The 16,286-nt window shown below is 38.7% G+C and overlaps 1 protein-coding gene across 1 annotated transcript in view; it reads right to left on the bottom strand.

Annotated features, from left to right (window-relative positions):
* slx9 (SLX9 ribosome biogenesis factor) overlaps positions 1–16,017 on the bottom strand; it is a 159,230-nt gene extending 143,213 nt beyond the window's left edge. Inside the window, exons 1-2 of the mRNA XM_028807314.2 lie at positions 15,632–16,017; positions 10,607–10,718 (exon numbers count right to left, since the gene is read on the bottom strand). Of these exons, the coding sequence (XP_028663147.1) occupies positions 10,607–10,718; positions 15,632–15,799 (280 nt within the window). The 5' untranslated portion in view covers positions 15,800–16,017. The remainder of the gene's footprint in view (positions 1–10,606; positions 10,719–15,631) is intronic.
* Between the last annotated feature and the right edge of the window lie 269 nt (positions 16,018–16,286).

Here is a 16,286-nt window from a genome sequence, read left to right on the forward strand (position 1 = left end):
AAGTACAGTATAATCATGGACACGTACAGCGATACCAAACTTGCTATAAAAAGAAAATAACTATGGCAAAAAAAAAAAAACCAAACACAAAATGCTTTTGCAGAAATTTCAAAATCTAGTTTTCTCGCTTTAACATACAACTAACTACAAACATTACTTAAGAGTATATAGTAATATAAGTGCTTGTTCTTATGTTGACAGCCAGTGTCTCCATGCCACTTATATTGTCTATGATACTTGTCCAATGTGCACAGTTCTGCTGTCAAAAAAGTGAAAAACCTAACAATTTCACCAGGGATTGCTACTTTGTGATTCACTGTTCATTCACATCTCCTGTCCTTTAGTACTGTTTCACAAAACTATTCTTATATTGTCAACAGCAAGTGATTGAGTATTACAATGGACTGGCACCCCGTCCATGGCTATTTAATGCCTTCCTCCTGTGCTGCCAAGATAAGTTCTGCTTCTTTCCAATACAAAAATGGACTAAGCTTGTTTGAGAATACAGGTATTATGCTATTTTGTTTTACACTCATCGATGTGATGACTGTGTCTATCAGCAATGTCAGTTTTTGATGCATATTATGTATATGTCACTTTAGGCAAATGTTGTTTAAAGGATTGCTTAGATACTTCAAATGGAGACACACTTTGGCTGCTAGGTGTATACAAAATGAAGTTGCAAACAATAAGAGTTTGCAATTCTATGACAGACAAAACAGAGGGGATACCTGCAATCAAGAACTTACTAGATAAGTTGACCCCCAGTGGAGTTGCTTATAATTGGTTGTTAATCCCTTTTAGTCACTTCTACCTAGAAGCCGAAACACATTATGTCACATTCACTTTTTGTTTTACAGTGTATCTGGAAAGTATTCACAGCGCATCACTTTTTCCACATTTTGTTATGTTACAGCCTTATTCCAAAATGGATTAAATTCATTTTTTTCCTCAGAATTCTACACACAACACCCCATAATGACAACGTGAAAAAAAGTTTGAGGTTTTTGCAAATTTATTAAAAATAAAAAAACTGAGAAATCACATGTACATAAGTATTCACAGCCTTTGCTCAATACTTTGTTGATGCACCTTTGGCAGCAATTACAGCCTCAAGTCTTTTTGAATATGATGCCACAAGCTTGGCACACCTATCCTTGGCCAGTTTCGCCCATTCCTCTTTGCAGCACCTCTCAAGCTCCATCAGGTTGGATGAGAAGCGTCGGTGCACAGTCATTTTAAGATCTCTACAGAGATGTTCAATCAGATTCAAGTCTGGGCTCTGGCTGGGCCACTCAAGGACATTCACAGAGTTGTCCTGAAGCCACTCCTTTGATATCTTGGCTGTGTGCTTAGTGTCGTTGTCCTGCTGAAAGATGAACCATCGCCCCAGTCTGAGGTCAAGAGCACTCTGGAGCAGGTTTTCATCCAGGATGTCTCTGTACATTGCTGCAGTCATCTTTCCCTTTATCCTGACTAGTCTCCCAGTTCCTGCCGCTGAAAAAACATCCCCACAGCATGATGCTGCCACCACCATGCTTCACTGTAGGGATGGTATTAGCCTGGTGATGAGCGGTGCCTGGTTTCCTCCAAACGTGACGCCTGGCATTCACACCAAAGAGTTCAATCTTTGTCTCATCAGACCAGAGAATTTTCTTTCTCATGGTCTGAGAGTCCTTCAGGTGCCTTTTGGCAAACTCCAGGCGGGCTGCCATGTGCCTTTTACTAAGGAGTGGCTTTCATCTGGCTACTCTACCATACAGGCCAGATTGGTGGATTGCTGCAGAGATGGTTGTCCTTCTGGAAGGTTCTCCTCTCTCCACAGAGGACCTCTGGAGCTCTGACAGAGTGACCATCAGGTTCTTGGTCACCTCCCTGACTAAGGCCCTTCTCCCCTGATCGCTCAGTTTAGATGGCCAGCCAGCTCTAGGAAGAGTCCTGGTGGTTTCAAACTTCTTCCACTTACGGATGATGGAGGCCACTGTGCTCATTGGGACCTTCAGAGCAGCAGAAATTTTTCTGTAACCTTCCCCAGATTTGTGCCTCGAGACAATCCTGTCTCGGAGGTCTACAGACAATTCCTTTGACTTCATGCTTGGTTTGTGCTCTGACATGAACTGTCAACTGTGGGACCTTATATAGACAGGTGTGTGCCTTTCCAAATCATGTCCAATCAACTGAATTTACCACAGGTGGACTCCAATTAAGCTGCAGAAACATCTCAAGGATGATCAGGGGAAACAGGATGCACCTGAGCTCAATTTCGAGCTTCACGGCAAAGGCTGTGAATACTTATGTACATGTGCTTTCTCAGTTTTTTTATTTTTAATAAATTTGCAAAAACCTCAAGTAAACTTTTTTCACATTGTCATTATGGGGTGTTGTGTGTAGAATTCTGAGGAAAAAAATGAATTTAATCCATTTTGGAATAAGGCTGTAACATAACAAAATGTGGAAAAAGTGATGCGCTCTGAATACTTTCCGGATGCACTGTATATAAACTGTATTTCTGTAGGTTTTAAAAATGTAAAAATGAACAAACTTAATTGTATTTCAATGGCCAGTGATTCATATTCACCAAGAGATAAGGCACTTGTACTCCAAATGACAGTTTACAAACTCTGAATTGTTATCATTTGTAGAAGATGAATTCAGTTTCACCTGGACAAGCTGTAGTTAACCTTTTGCCGAAATGTAAATCCAGCCTTCAAGTTCCCTCTTTTTTGTCTGAAATGGAAATCTCCTAGAGCAACAGTAAAGTCTGTATGTTTCAAAAGACATTCTCTGGTGGACAGTGGGCAAAAAAAAACATGATACATTTTAAAAGACACTGTACTGTGTCCTTTAAAGCTATGTGGGTGCTATTCTTGTCTCTCTAAATTTTGTTACATACGGTAATCAGGAGAAGAGCATTGTGACCACATTTAGACATACCCTTTTCAACGGGGATACACCATTCCACTCATTTTCAGCCAATCACAAAGACTATAGTTTGTGTGCATTATTCTCCCTCCTGCAGCAACTTTTCAGCGTAATTCTGTGTGTCATGGACAACGTACCCAACTTAGATTCATTAAAAGTAAGGCACTTGTAAGAAAAAGAAAAAAGAAAACTTCAAAAGTTCACTAATGCTCTAGATTACACACAGTTAGGTCCATAAATATTTGAACAGAGACAACTTTTTTCTAATTTTGGTTCTGTACATTACCACAATGAATTTTAAATGAAACAACTCAGATGCAGTTGAAGTGCAGACTTTCAACTTTAATTCAGTGGGGTGAACAAAACGATTGCATAAAAATGTGAGGCAACTAAAGCTTTATTTTTTATATATATATATATATATATATATATATATATATATAAACACAATCCCTTCATTTCAGGGGCTCAAAAGTAATTGGACAATTAACTCAAAGGCTATTTCATGGGCAGGTGTGGGCAAGTCCGTCGTCATGTCATTATCAATTAAGCAGATAAAAGGCCTGGAGTTGATTTGAGGTGTGGTGCTTACATGTCGAAGATTTTGCTGTGAACAGACAACATGCGGTCAAAGGAGCTCTCCCTGCTGGTGAAAGAAGCCATCCTTAAGCTGCGAAAACAGAAAAAACCCATCCGAGGAATTGCTTCAATATTACAAGTGGCAAAATCTACAGTTTGGTACATCCTGAGAAAGAAAGCAAGCACTGGTGAACTCAGCAACACAAAAAGACCTGGACGTCCACAGAAGACAACAGTGGTGGATGATCGCAGAATCATTTCCACGGTGAAGAGAAACCCCTTCACAACAGCTAACCACATGAACAACACTCTCCAGGGGGTAGGTAGAGAAGACTGCATGAAAGTAAATACAGAGGGTGCACTGCAAGGTGCAAGCCACTCATAAGCCTCAAGAATAGAAAGGCTAGATTGGACTTTGCTAAAGAACATCTAAAAAAGCCAGCACAGTTCTGGAAAAACATTCTTTGGACAGATGAAACCAAGATCAACCTCTACCAGAAGGCGTGGAACAGCTCATTATCCAAAGCATACCACATCATCTCTAAAACACAGTGGAGGCAGAGTGATGGCTTGGGCGTGCATGGCTGCCAGCGGCACTGGGACACTAGTGTTTATTGATGATGTGACACAGAACAGAAGCAGCCGAATGAATTCTGAGGTGTTCAGAGACAAACTGCTCAAATCCAGCTAAATGCAGTCAAACTGATTGTATCATGAAACGCTGCCCAGATGGACAATGACCCAAAACATACAACCAAAGCAACCCAGGAGTTTATTAAAGCAAAGAAGTGGAAAATTCTTGAACGACCAAGTCAGTCACCTGATCTTAACCCAATTGAGCATGCATTTCACTTGTTGAAGACTAAACTTCAGACAGAAAGGCCCACAGACAAACAGCAATTGAAAGCCACTGCAGTAAAGGTCTGGCAGAGCATTAAAAAGGAGGAAACCCAGAATCTGGTAATGTCCGTGAGTTCAAGACTTCAGGCTGTCATTGCCAGCAAAGGGTTTTCAACCAAGTATTAGAAATGAACATTTTATTTCCAGTTATTTAATTTGTCCAATTACTTTTGTGCCCCTGAAATGAAGGGATTGTGTTAAAAAAAATGCTTTAGTTGCCTCACATTTTTATGCAATCGTTTTGTTCACCCCACTGAATTAAAGCTGAAAGTCTGCACTTCAACTGCATCTGAGTTGTTTCATTTAAAATTCATTGTGGTAATGTACAGAACCAAAATTAGAAAAAAATTGTCTCTGTCCAAATATTTATGGACCTAACTGTACATACAAACATACACAGGCACCATTAAAAGTACATATGCCTTCCTAATTTGCTCCTGATGTTGTGTTCCTAATATACATTAATGGCAGTAGTTTTGTTACATTCAGCATGAGTAGCATTTTATTACTTGACAGTTTAATTCATTACTTAAAAGCAAACAATGCTTAGCACTGGGTTATTCTGATTCTGAGGTTATATTGTTTAAAGACAAGCCACTATCTGTGACTAATGCAATTACTATTTGTCTCACATAAACATATATGTTAATCTATATAAATAGAATTATAATATCCTCTGTCACTCTTTTGACCTTTTCAGCTTCATTTGATGTTATTTATTCATTTCAATCCGCAGATTGTATCTTGTATGTTTGTTTGCCAATCATGCAAAAACAGCTGAACCAATTTTTCATAAAAATTTTTATGAACCAATTTTTCACAAAAAATTTTTTGTAAGTTATTACTGGCCCAATTTAAAATATAGGCTTTATGACATTTCAGAATCTTCATTGGGTAAGAAGTTTTTAATAGGGAAAACCCAAAATATGTAAATTATTTCAGAATCTCCGAGTTCCTCCTAATGAAATGTTACATGTATAATCAAGCTAAACTTAAAATATATGCTGTATGGCATTTTAAATGTCATCAGGAAAAGTGGTTGTAAATGATGTTGGAGTAGGGCAAAAAAAAAAATCATCACTTTAAAAAGAAAAGTTCATTAAATTTTGCATGCATATTACTGTTGATACAACTTAAAATCTAGACTCTGAGGCATGTCAGAAGATCCATCAAGAAACAAAGGAGGGGGTATGGGCACCACACCAAAACCGTTTCATCATGCCAAAATGGTTCAGCTAACTGTAATGAATTTAGCATATTGTTTAGGTTTTGCCCAATATACAGCAAGGGCTGCATTCCATATTAGTAATTCAATGGAAACTTGGACTGGGGGTGCATGTGTTGCGTTGGGAGGCTAACACAAATATCATTAAATTTTGTATTTACAGTGCATCCGGAAAGTATTCCCAGTGCATAACTTTTTCCACATTTTGTTATGTTATAGCCTTATTCCAAAATAGATTAAATTCATTTTTTTCCTCAGAATTCTACACACAACACCCCATAATGACAACGTGAAAAAAGTTTACTTGAGGTTTTTGCAAATGTATTAAAAATAAAAAAACTGAGAAATCACATGTACAGAAGTATTCACAGCCTTTGCTCAATACTTTGTCGATGCACCTTTGGCAGCAATTACAGCCTCAGGTCTTTTTGAATATGATGCTACAAGCTTGGCACACCTATCCTTGGCCAGTTTCGCCCATTCCTCTTTGCAGCACCTCTCAAGTTCCATCAGGTTGGATGGGAAGCGTTGGTGCACAGCCATTTTAAGATCTCTCCAGAGATGTTCAATCGGATTCAAGTCTGGGCTCTGGCTGGGCCACTCAACAACATTCACAGAGTTGTCCTGAAGCCACTCCTTTGATATCTTGGCTGTGTGCTTAGGGTCGTTGTCCTACTGAAAGATGAACCATCGCCCCAGTCTGAAGTCAAGAGTGTTCTGGAGCAGGTTTTCATCCAGGATGTCTCTGTACATTGCTGCAGTCATCTTTTCCTTTATCCTGACTAGTCTCCCAGTTCCTGTCGCTGAAAAACATCCCCACAGCATGATGCTGCCGCTACCATGCTTCACTGTAGGGATGGTATTGGCCTGGTGATGAGCGGTGCCTGGTTTCCTCCAAACGCGACGCCTGGCATTGATACCAAAGAGTTCAATCTTTGTCTCATCAGACCAGAGAATTTTCTTTCTCATGGTCTGAGAGTCCTTCATGTGCCTTTTGGCAAACTCCAGGAGGGCAGCCATGTGCCTTTTACTAAGGAGTGGCTTCCGTCTGGCCATTCTACCATACAGGCCCGATTGGTGGATTGCTGCAGAGATGGTTGTCCTTCTGGAAGGTTCTCCTCTCTCCACAGAGGACCTCTGGAGCTCTGACAGAGTGACCATCGGGTTCTTGGTCACCTCCCTGACTAAGGCCCTTCTCCCCCGATCGCTCAGTTTAGATGGCCGGCCAGCTCTAGGAAGAGTCCTGGTGGTTTCGAACTTCTTCCACTTACGGATGATGGAGGCCACTGTGCTCATTGGGACCTTCAAAGCCGCAGAAATTTTTCTGTAACCTTCCCCAGATTTGTGCCTCAAGACAATCCTGTCTCGGAGGTCTACAGACAGTTGTTTGACTTCATGCTTGGTTTGTGCTCTGACATGAACTGCCAACTGTGGGACCTTATATAGACAGGTATGTTCCTTTCCAAATCATGTCTAATCAACTGAATTTACCACAGGTGGACTCCAATTAAGCTGCAGAAACATCTCAAGGATGATCAGGGGAAACAGGATGCACCTGAGCTCAATTTTGAGCTTCATGGCAAAGGCTGTGAATACTTATGTACGCGTGCTTTCTTAATTTTTTATTTTTAATAAATTTGCAAAAACCTCAAGTAAACTTATTTCACGTTGTCATTATGGGGTGTTGTGTGTAGAATTCTGAGGAAAAAAAAATGAATTTAATCCGTTTTGGAATAAGGCTGTAACATAACAAAATGTGAAAAAAGTGATGCTCTGTGAATACTTTCCGGATGCACTGTATATTATTTTTCATTGAATGTAAAATATAGGCTTCACAGAGTTTGGGAATTTCATTTGGGAGTTGTAATGGAAGGACCAACCCCACAAATACCATGTGTTACTCCAAAACAGCTAAGTGGATGTTCATTAAATTTTGCAATCATATTACAGTTAGAACAACTTAACATGTACAGTTTATGGCGTTTCAAAAAGTTTAATCATACATGGTTCAAAAAGGGAACAAAAAAAAAAAAACAGTACTTTTGCCCAGCTTCTTAATGACTCAGTTATTCAACAAGATATCCAGTTTATTAATGTGGGATTAAACTTCTATTTGTGAAACTACAGTAAATCAGGAAACACAAAGAAGAAGCATTCATGGTTCCAAACCAGCAGGGAATTGCTGCAACTATGGAATCCAATCATGCACAAGAAAAATAAATTCTCGTCTCATGAGAGCTGAAGGACTGGATATCAGAGAGGTAGTATAGATGATGGATAGGACACTAGCATTTCAGCCATCAATGATAAAAGGGTCAGCATTTAAAAACATAAATATTTGCTTTCTTACCTCAGCATTTTATAAAATATATCTGGGCAACACAGAATACTTCGGCTACTCTGTCTATAAGTACATTCTAGCTCACTTAATCCATTTCAGGGTTGGAGCGAGCTGCCAGTTATTCTGTTAATTTTGAGAATAAGACAGTAACCAACCTTGTAAAGGGTGCTAGTAAAATATATAAATACATAGAAGTTTACTTTATTCCAAATTATAAATAGCATTTATTTGAAGAATAAGGTAAGCATTTTTTGGTTTTAGGTGAGTTGGGTATAATGTAGGCAGCACGGTGGCGCAGTGGGTAGCGCTGCTGCCTCGCAGTTGGGAGACCTGAGGACCTGGGTTCGATTCCCAGGTCCTCCCTGCGTGGAGTTTGCATGTTCTCCCCGTGTCTGCGTGGGTTTCTTCCGGGCGCTCCAGTTTCCTCCCACAGTCCAAAGACATGCAGGTTAGGTGGATTGGCGCTTCTAAATTGGCCCTAGTGTGTGCTTGGTGTGTGGGTGTGTTTGTGTGTGTCCTGCGGTGGGTTGGCACCCTGCCCGGGATTGGTTCCTGCCTTGAGCCCTGTGTTGGCTGGGATTGGCTCCAGCAGACCCCCATGACCCTGTGTTTGGATTCAGCGGGTTGGAAAATGGATGGATGGATGGATGGTATAATGTAATGATAAAATGATTAAGTAATATCCTTACCCTCACCTATTCTGTTTCTCTTCTTGGTACTCAAATGTGGCACTTGGTGCCACTGCCCTACTGCCAAGTTGTTTTGCCTGCCTAAAGTAAAGTCATCTCTGATGGAGGATCACTGGAATCATTGGGTAGAGGGTTCCTTTCATCAGATGGGCTGGCCCAGCATTGACTCAACTGTGGAATGGCCAATTGGGGGAGGCAGCTTGATGGCCAAGGTCTCCAGGACTCTGAACAAATCCAAATCGTATTATGTAATATCATCTACTGTTGAATTCTGCTCTGTACTTGTAATTTTTCTAGTGCACTATTATATTGTATTGTGGATTACTTTTGTGAGCTGGTGGGCTGATCGCACCCCTACAGGTTAAAAAACGCTGAAAGACTACCTTCACATTGCTCCCTTGCTTGCTGGGCTTGCTTGCGGCTGATCTATCGCGCGATCTGTGTGGTACTGCGCATATTTAAAAGTCCGAACAGCACCTGTTAATTTTTGATTGTTTGCTTTCTCTCTCTTTCCCTGCTCCTGATGCACTCTCCTTTGAAAAGGAAGATATGTTTGAATTCTTTTAATTGTGAGACGGAACTGTCATCTCCGTCCTGTCAAGACATTTAACTTTTGAAAAAGAGACATGTCTGTTTGCAGTGTTTGAATAAAGTTCCTGTCTCTACAACCTCCTGTGTTTCTGTGGAAATCTGTGACCCAAGCGTGACACTTTGTTCTGTGTATTGTATTTTTTTTTATATACTCACTGCACGCCCCAACCTACCTGGAAAGGGGTCTCTCTTTGAACTGCCTTTCTCAAGGTTACTTCCATTATTTCCCCAGAATGGTTTTCTGGGAGTTTTTCCTTGTCTTCTTAGAAGAGTCAAGGCTGGGGGGCTGTCAAAAGGCAGGGCTTGTTAAAGCCCATTGCAGCACTTCTTGTGTGATTTTGGGCTATACAAAAAAATTGTAATGTATTGTATTGTATTATATCAAACATGTAACTATTTATATATTTTTTATTAATATTTAGTCTTCAATTGAAAATTATCATCATTAATGATCAGTAACCAAGAACAGCACAAGAAAATGGTTCACACAAATGGTGACTCTTCAGTATTCCATTTCAACTTTAAATCTTAAAAGAATTTACATTTTAATTGTACCTATGATGTGAGACACAAAAATAACCAGACTGGGCTTGGGGCTTTCCTGGTAAACCGTCTGGAGGTCGGCCGGTTGTGAATCATAGAACTATATCCCCTCCTACACGCCCTCTCAAACTGCCAACCAGCTAGGTATATTCTGTGAATAGTCCAGTCAGTATTTGCACAACAATTGCTACACAAGTTGCCGCGACAATGTCAGGTGAAAAAAATCGAACAGCAAGTCAAGACAAGACAACACTCCCGCACAGAATGCTTTTTCCGTAAAGCAGTTTTTGACTGACAAAAATATTCCTGTTCTCGATCATTCCCCCTATTTGCCCAATTTAGCTCCCTGCGATTTTTACTTGTTCCTGAAAATCAAAAGTGATCTGAAGGGAACACATTTTTATTCAATGGATGAAGTGAAGACAGAAACGGCAAGCCTGGTGATGAGCCTCAACCAAGAAAACTTTCAGCACTGTTCTAATCAATGGAAGATACATATGGAGCGGTGACAATGTTTAGAATGCTGTAATTCATCAATAATTTTTTTTTTTTTTTTTAACAATCCGGTTATTTTTGTGTCTCACCTCGTATAATTTATTGACAAACCACCAACTTTGTAGCAGTTTTCTGACATTAGGAATGACACAATCAAATGCATCTCTCAACTACACTTCACACAACAATGTCGAAATATTTAAACTACACCCATTTGTTTTCATACCTGATTAGCTCTGGGAGTCCCAGATTTTAATTCATTTTAAATATGTATTGCTTTTTTAATATATTTATTAATAAAAATTAAATACATTTTTTTACCAGTAGGAATGGAAGGTGAATTGCTGTCATTAGTATAATTCAGTGTCTTTACAAGAGCAGCTGGGTCAATTTTCGTATGAGCAAAGATTGATGATGACAGGACATCTCGTTTCTGAAATGAGAACAATCTTTATTTTATATCTGCAAAATAGTAAACATAATGCAATTACTTAATAAAACATTAATAGTCCATATATTGCATTAGACACCATCTACTATAAACATTACTGTTTGATAGAAATCCCCGCTTATTCTTGCATGTCTGCCTTCCAACTAGGGTTTCATGGTACACCAGTACTAAAAGAATATTGAAAAACCCAATTTTTAAAAGGGTACATTATTAGCATTTTGTTAGCTTCAGTACTGGAAGTAAATGGTAACTTTCAACCACCTCACATTCATTTGTTCATCGGAATTCTAAGGGGAAAAACAAAACACTTGCCACTCTTCTACATTTAGCTCAAATCACCAAGTGGAACCAACATTTGAAAGGCTCTTTGAATGTATATATTTATATAGATTTGTTGGAAATTCCGGGGTATCCTCTCAAACTCCTTGTTATAATTTGTGGAGTGTAATGTATAGGCCTGGGTAAAAATATAATCAATATATTCAATATCAATTTTTACAGTCTCAATATTGACCTTGTGAATTTCTATCCTGCTCAATAACTATATGTAGATTTTTGCTTATCGTCATATTTGGCATCTGATCCAGCAGATGGCACTAATGAGCCTTTTAACACTTTCTACAGAAAAAGAGCACTTTGCTTTCTCACATAAAATGACGTGTCCTCTTTAACTGAAATCAGACACTTAAATCAGATATATGGACTTATTACAGATTCAAAAAGTGCATTGTCAAAGAAAAAAGCTGTGCAGCTCAGACATTATTCTTGTAACACAACAAATTTGAGAAATCAATTACCCCAATGTCACCCATAAGCATAATCTCAGTCAACATCCAAACAAGTAGAGCCTAAACAATCTACACTGGACAGCAGGTAGCTCCAAGCTTCAGTTTAATTCGCCTTGTGCCCAAAAAAATAACAGAAGCTATAGCAGTTTCTTATCTGTAAAGATACAAGGCCCTATCCCCATTGTCGAAAAGAGGGTTTTTGAGAAATGATACAGGTTTTTGAACTGCGGTATGCTATACCAACCAGAAAGCAATTGAGTGAAGTTATGGTACCAAGGCTTTAGGAACATCTTAAGCAAAGAATTGTCATGTCTCTCAGGCCAGTGGAGAAAGCAGCCCTAACTTGCGACAGCTGAACATCCAGGGCAACAGATTCCTAAATGACAATCACACATTAAAAACGACTGGGCATGTATGGCAGACGTGTTGCAGACAAGCACGCTGCATGCCAGTCATACCAGGAGTGACCTCACTGTCTATTTACAGGGCTGCTGTGACAAAAGTGAGCATATACACAAAACAGCCAACTTGAAGTAGCTACATAAAAGGGCATATCCATCACGATGGATGGTTATTTTTCTTTTATGTTCCATTCATTCAATGCCACTGTCAACAAGCATCAGCTCTAGATCCTCACTTTAAAATGCTTCGTTTTTGTCTGAGGACTATGAGGACACATTTTTGAGACTGATTGACGTGACTGCTACATGTGAGCAAATAAAGATATGTGTATCTTGTAGAATTATAGAAAGACACGAGTCTTCCCACTGGATCTTTAATTTCAACTAATTCAAGATTATTTTAAATGTCCAATATGGGAATAAATTTAGCTAACAGTTTAGCTGAAGGGTGTCTACATGAAGATGCATAACACACAAATAGGTTATTGAATAACATTTATTATTTAAGAAGCAATATTTGATTATTTTATAATAATATTATTCACAAGATGATATAAATGTTTTTATATAGTAGATGCCATTACAGTGTATTAAAACAAAGAGCCACTCCCCATAACATGAGTGAACTCGGATGTGGTGATACATATGTTAGTTTAATTATGGTGAATTTTGAATGAATGCAGCACTGTGAAAAGGCTTTTTTTTTTTTTTTTTTTTTTTTAAAAAACAGCAATGATATTTTGTTCCAAAATACTGATATTAATTGTTCATTACTAATCAAGTATTTCTAAGTCACTACATGCACATGCTTCAAATGAGAGAGAGGCTGGAAGCATGTGCTGAATTTGTGTGGTAACCTCACAACAGCTAATCAAATTCTGCAATAAACACCTATTTGTAAAAATACTTGTAAAAGAAGGACTATTTCAAAATGTTAGCAACACTTTTCAATAGGGGCTACCTTAGTGCATCTATTGCTCAGTTACTGCCATCAGTTAAGTCCATTAGCATTTGGTCACTGAGTAGGCTTTTACCAAGACAATCTTGGGGTAGAAGCTATATAATTAAAGTAGGATGAAAGTGACAACTGTTAGCTTGAACTTGAGTGTATTCTTCCACATTGGGTGAATGGTTTAGGAATTACAGCACATTTTATATTTTGCTCCCCCCAACCAAACGTAACTAGACAATTGACTGACAGGATGTTGCCCGGCCTGGTGAGAGCAGTTCCCTCATTATTTTATCAACAATTAAGCAAAGGTATGGAGTTAATTCCAAGTGTAGAATTTGTTTTTGGAAGCTGTTGCTGTGAACTGTCAATATGAGGTCTAAAGAGCTATGAATGCAAGTTAAACGGTTCATCATTCGGCTAAGAAAACAAAACAAACCCATCAAATAGATTGCACAAACATAAGGAGTGGCCAGTTCAACTATTTGGAACATTCTGAACTTATAGGGTGTATTAATAAAGGGAACAAGAAAGAGTATAGGAGCCAGGTGGAAAGGTTTGCTTCTTGGTGCAAAGAAAATTGTCTGCATTTTAACATCAACAAAACCAAGAAATGGTTATTGACTTTCATCACACCAAAGAGCCTTGACGTCCAGACACTATTCAAGGACTGGATGCAGAGGTGGTCCATTTCTAAAAGTACTAGGTGGTCCATATTAATAACAGGTTGGACTGGTCTAGAAAAGCTACTCTGTAATGGCCAGTGTGATTTTCTATGCTGTAGTGTCCTGGGCTGGCAACCTCACTTCAGGAGAGGCTCACTGAATCAATAAGCTGATTAAAAGGGCAAGCTTAGTTATAGGACGCAATCTGGGCCCCCTGGAGGTTGTACCAAAGAAGAGAATAAAAACAAAACTGAGTGCCATTATGAACAATACTACACATCCTCTCACTGACACTCTAACACGGAGGACTTTCAGCCAACTAATTAATTAGCAGATATGTGTCAAGGAATGCTACTGGGACTCTTTTATACCAAAAGCAGTATGTCTGCATAATGCTCACTGTGACTGTGACAGCCAAGTCAGAACTTTTCTTTCTTTTTAATTTTCTTGCTTTACAGTCTTCCAGTGTGTGTTCAAACCAAAGTATGTGTGTGTATTTATTTATTTAAACATCATCTTTAAAAACCCAATTTTCGCCTAGGGGACAAATAAAGTTCTTTCTAATCTAATCTAATTCTTAAAAAGAAAGAACATACTAGTGAGCTCAGCAAAACATCAAAAGTCCTGAACAACTACAGAAAAAAACTGCTAGATGATCACAATTTTTTGGTGAAGATAAACCCCTTCATAACATCCATGTCAAAAAGAACACTCTCTAGTAGGTAACCGTATCATTGCCAAAGTCTACAATCAATTCAATTCAAGTAAGTTTATTTTTGTATAGTGCTGTTCACTTAGTGCCAACACAAAATGCAAGAATAAGTTTTACCAATTACAGAACTAGACACAGAGGCGTTGAAAGACACAGAAAACACAGTAGGTACTGACTAACATAAATGTAAATTAACAATATTACAATATTAATTAATTGTTGAATTATGACCAGTTGACAACAGAGAAGACTTCATGAAAGTAAATGAAGAGGGTTTACCACAAGGTGCAAACCAATGTTAAGCACCAAGAATAGGAAGGCTAACTAGGGTTTTGCCAAAAAACATTTTTTGGTACATGAAGATAAGAACAACATGTACCACAAAGGTGGTATGAGAAGTGTATGGAAAAGGGTAGGAACAGCTCATGATCTAAATCATCACCTGTAAAACATGATGGACGCAGTGTTATGGCATGGCCATGTACAGCATGTCTGGCAACGGAACTGGATAATAAGTGTTTATTAAAGATAAGACTGCTGACAGAAGCAGCAGGATGAATTCTGAAGTGTATGAGACTATATTAGCTGCTCAGATTAAATTCCGAAAAACTGATAGGCCGGCACTTCACAGTACAAATGGACAATGACCCAAAGCATACAGCAAAATCGATCTAAACCACTTCACAAGGCAAAGATCTCTGCCCAATTGAACAAATACTTCACTTGCTGAAGACAAAACAGAAGGATGGATATAAACAAGTTTCAGTAAAAGGCCTGTTATTATATGTAATTATTATTTTAGTAAGACCAATTACGTTTATGCAACTGAAAGGCGTGTGGGGGTATGTATTGAAATGACTGTCATTTCTAAACGGTTCATATGAAGTTTTTATTACACCCACTGAATTAAATCTGAAAGTCGACACTTCAGCCTACAAAGCGAAAATTATGAAAACTGTCAACTATCCAAACACTTATGAACCTGACTGTATGTAAGAAGTCCTTAAACGTTTTTCTTAAATATATAAGAGGGCTTACAACCCTGGAATGACTGATTAAATTACGGCTTTCCCAACGCGCATCTCGCTTACTGCTACAGAGCACTACCTTTATAAACGGTTTGTTTGTGTTACAGAGCATTAACGAACAGGTGTATTAAGGTAAGCCCAACTCTAAAGTGTGACTAACATTTTCTTAGTAAAGCACACATTTGGTCATCATGATGTGTCAGAATGTGCAGAAAATAAGCATAATAAAATCCTTGAATTTTATTAAATAAGTTCGTTAACACTGGCGTAAGAAATGTGCTAAATTAAGAACAACAAACACAAGTGATCGAGAAACTGACAAGCCGTTATTTGTAAAGGATCAATTGCCCACCTGGAAACGCTGATGTCCAGTCTCATTCGTTCTTGACACATCAACCAAGGGTTTCTGCACGATCTGAGGAGACTCTCCTTTAACATTCAATATTTCTGCATGGGGTAGTTGGACCTTTACTGCCTCTTGATGTAATTTCTGCCTGGTTCGTTTAATTTTGCCCACCATGGTTGCTTGATATTACAGGAAAACACACACAAAACCGACCCACTCGCCGCTCTCCTTCCCTTGTATACACTTGCAGAACATCCACGTGTGTGACACACTCTGTGTCTCCACATAAACAGCTGGAGCAGAAACGACGGTCTACAACAAAGTGTTCCGATTGACTTATTAAGACAAAGCGTTTCTTGATTGCAGTTATTTTATTATTTACACAGATTAAGCCAATTTATTTCGGCCACCGTACATATGCACTACGTTTCTTACTATCATTCCAATTGTGGAAGTTCCCATTATCTGCGAATAGCTCCTCGTAAAGTCTGATTTAAAACATGTTACATTTGACGTGTTAAAACTTTTTACTTGATGATCGCGTTATTTCCCTTTTCGTGTAAATGCAGGATGTGTTATTGCCAAATTTTTACTGTACCTATTTTATAATTGAAAGCAGGGTATGTATTGTGTTTTTCAGCAATTGCCAGTTCTTCATGTA

This window comes from Erpetoichthys calabaricus, chromosome 8 (assembly GCF_900747795.2).
Source record: "Erpetoichthys calabaricus chromosome 8, fErpCal1.3, whole genome shotgun sequence".
Classification (NCBI taxonomy): domain Eukaryota; kingdom Metazoa; phylum Chordata; class Cladistia; order Polypteriformes; family Polypteridae; genus Erpetoichthys; species Erpetoichthys calabaricus.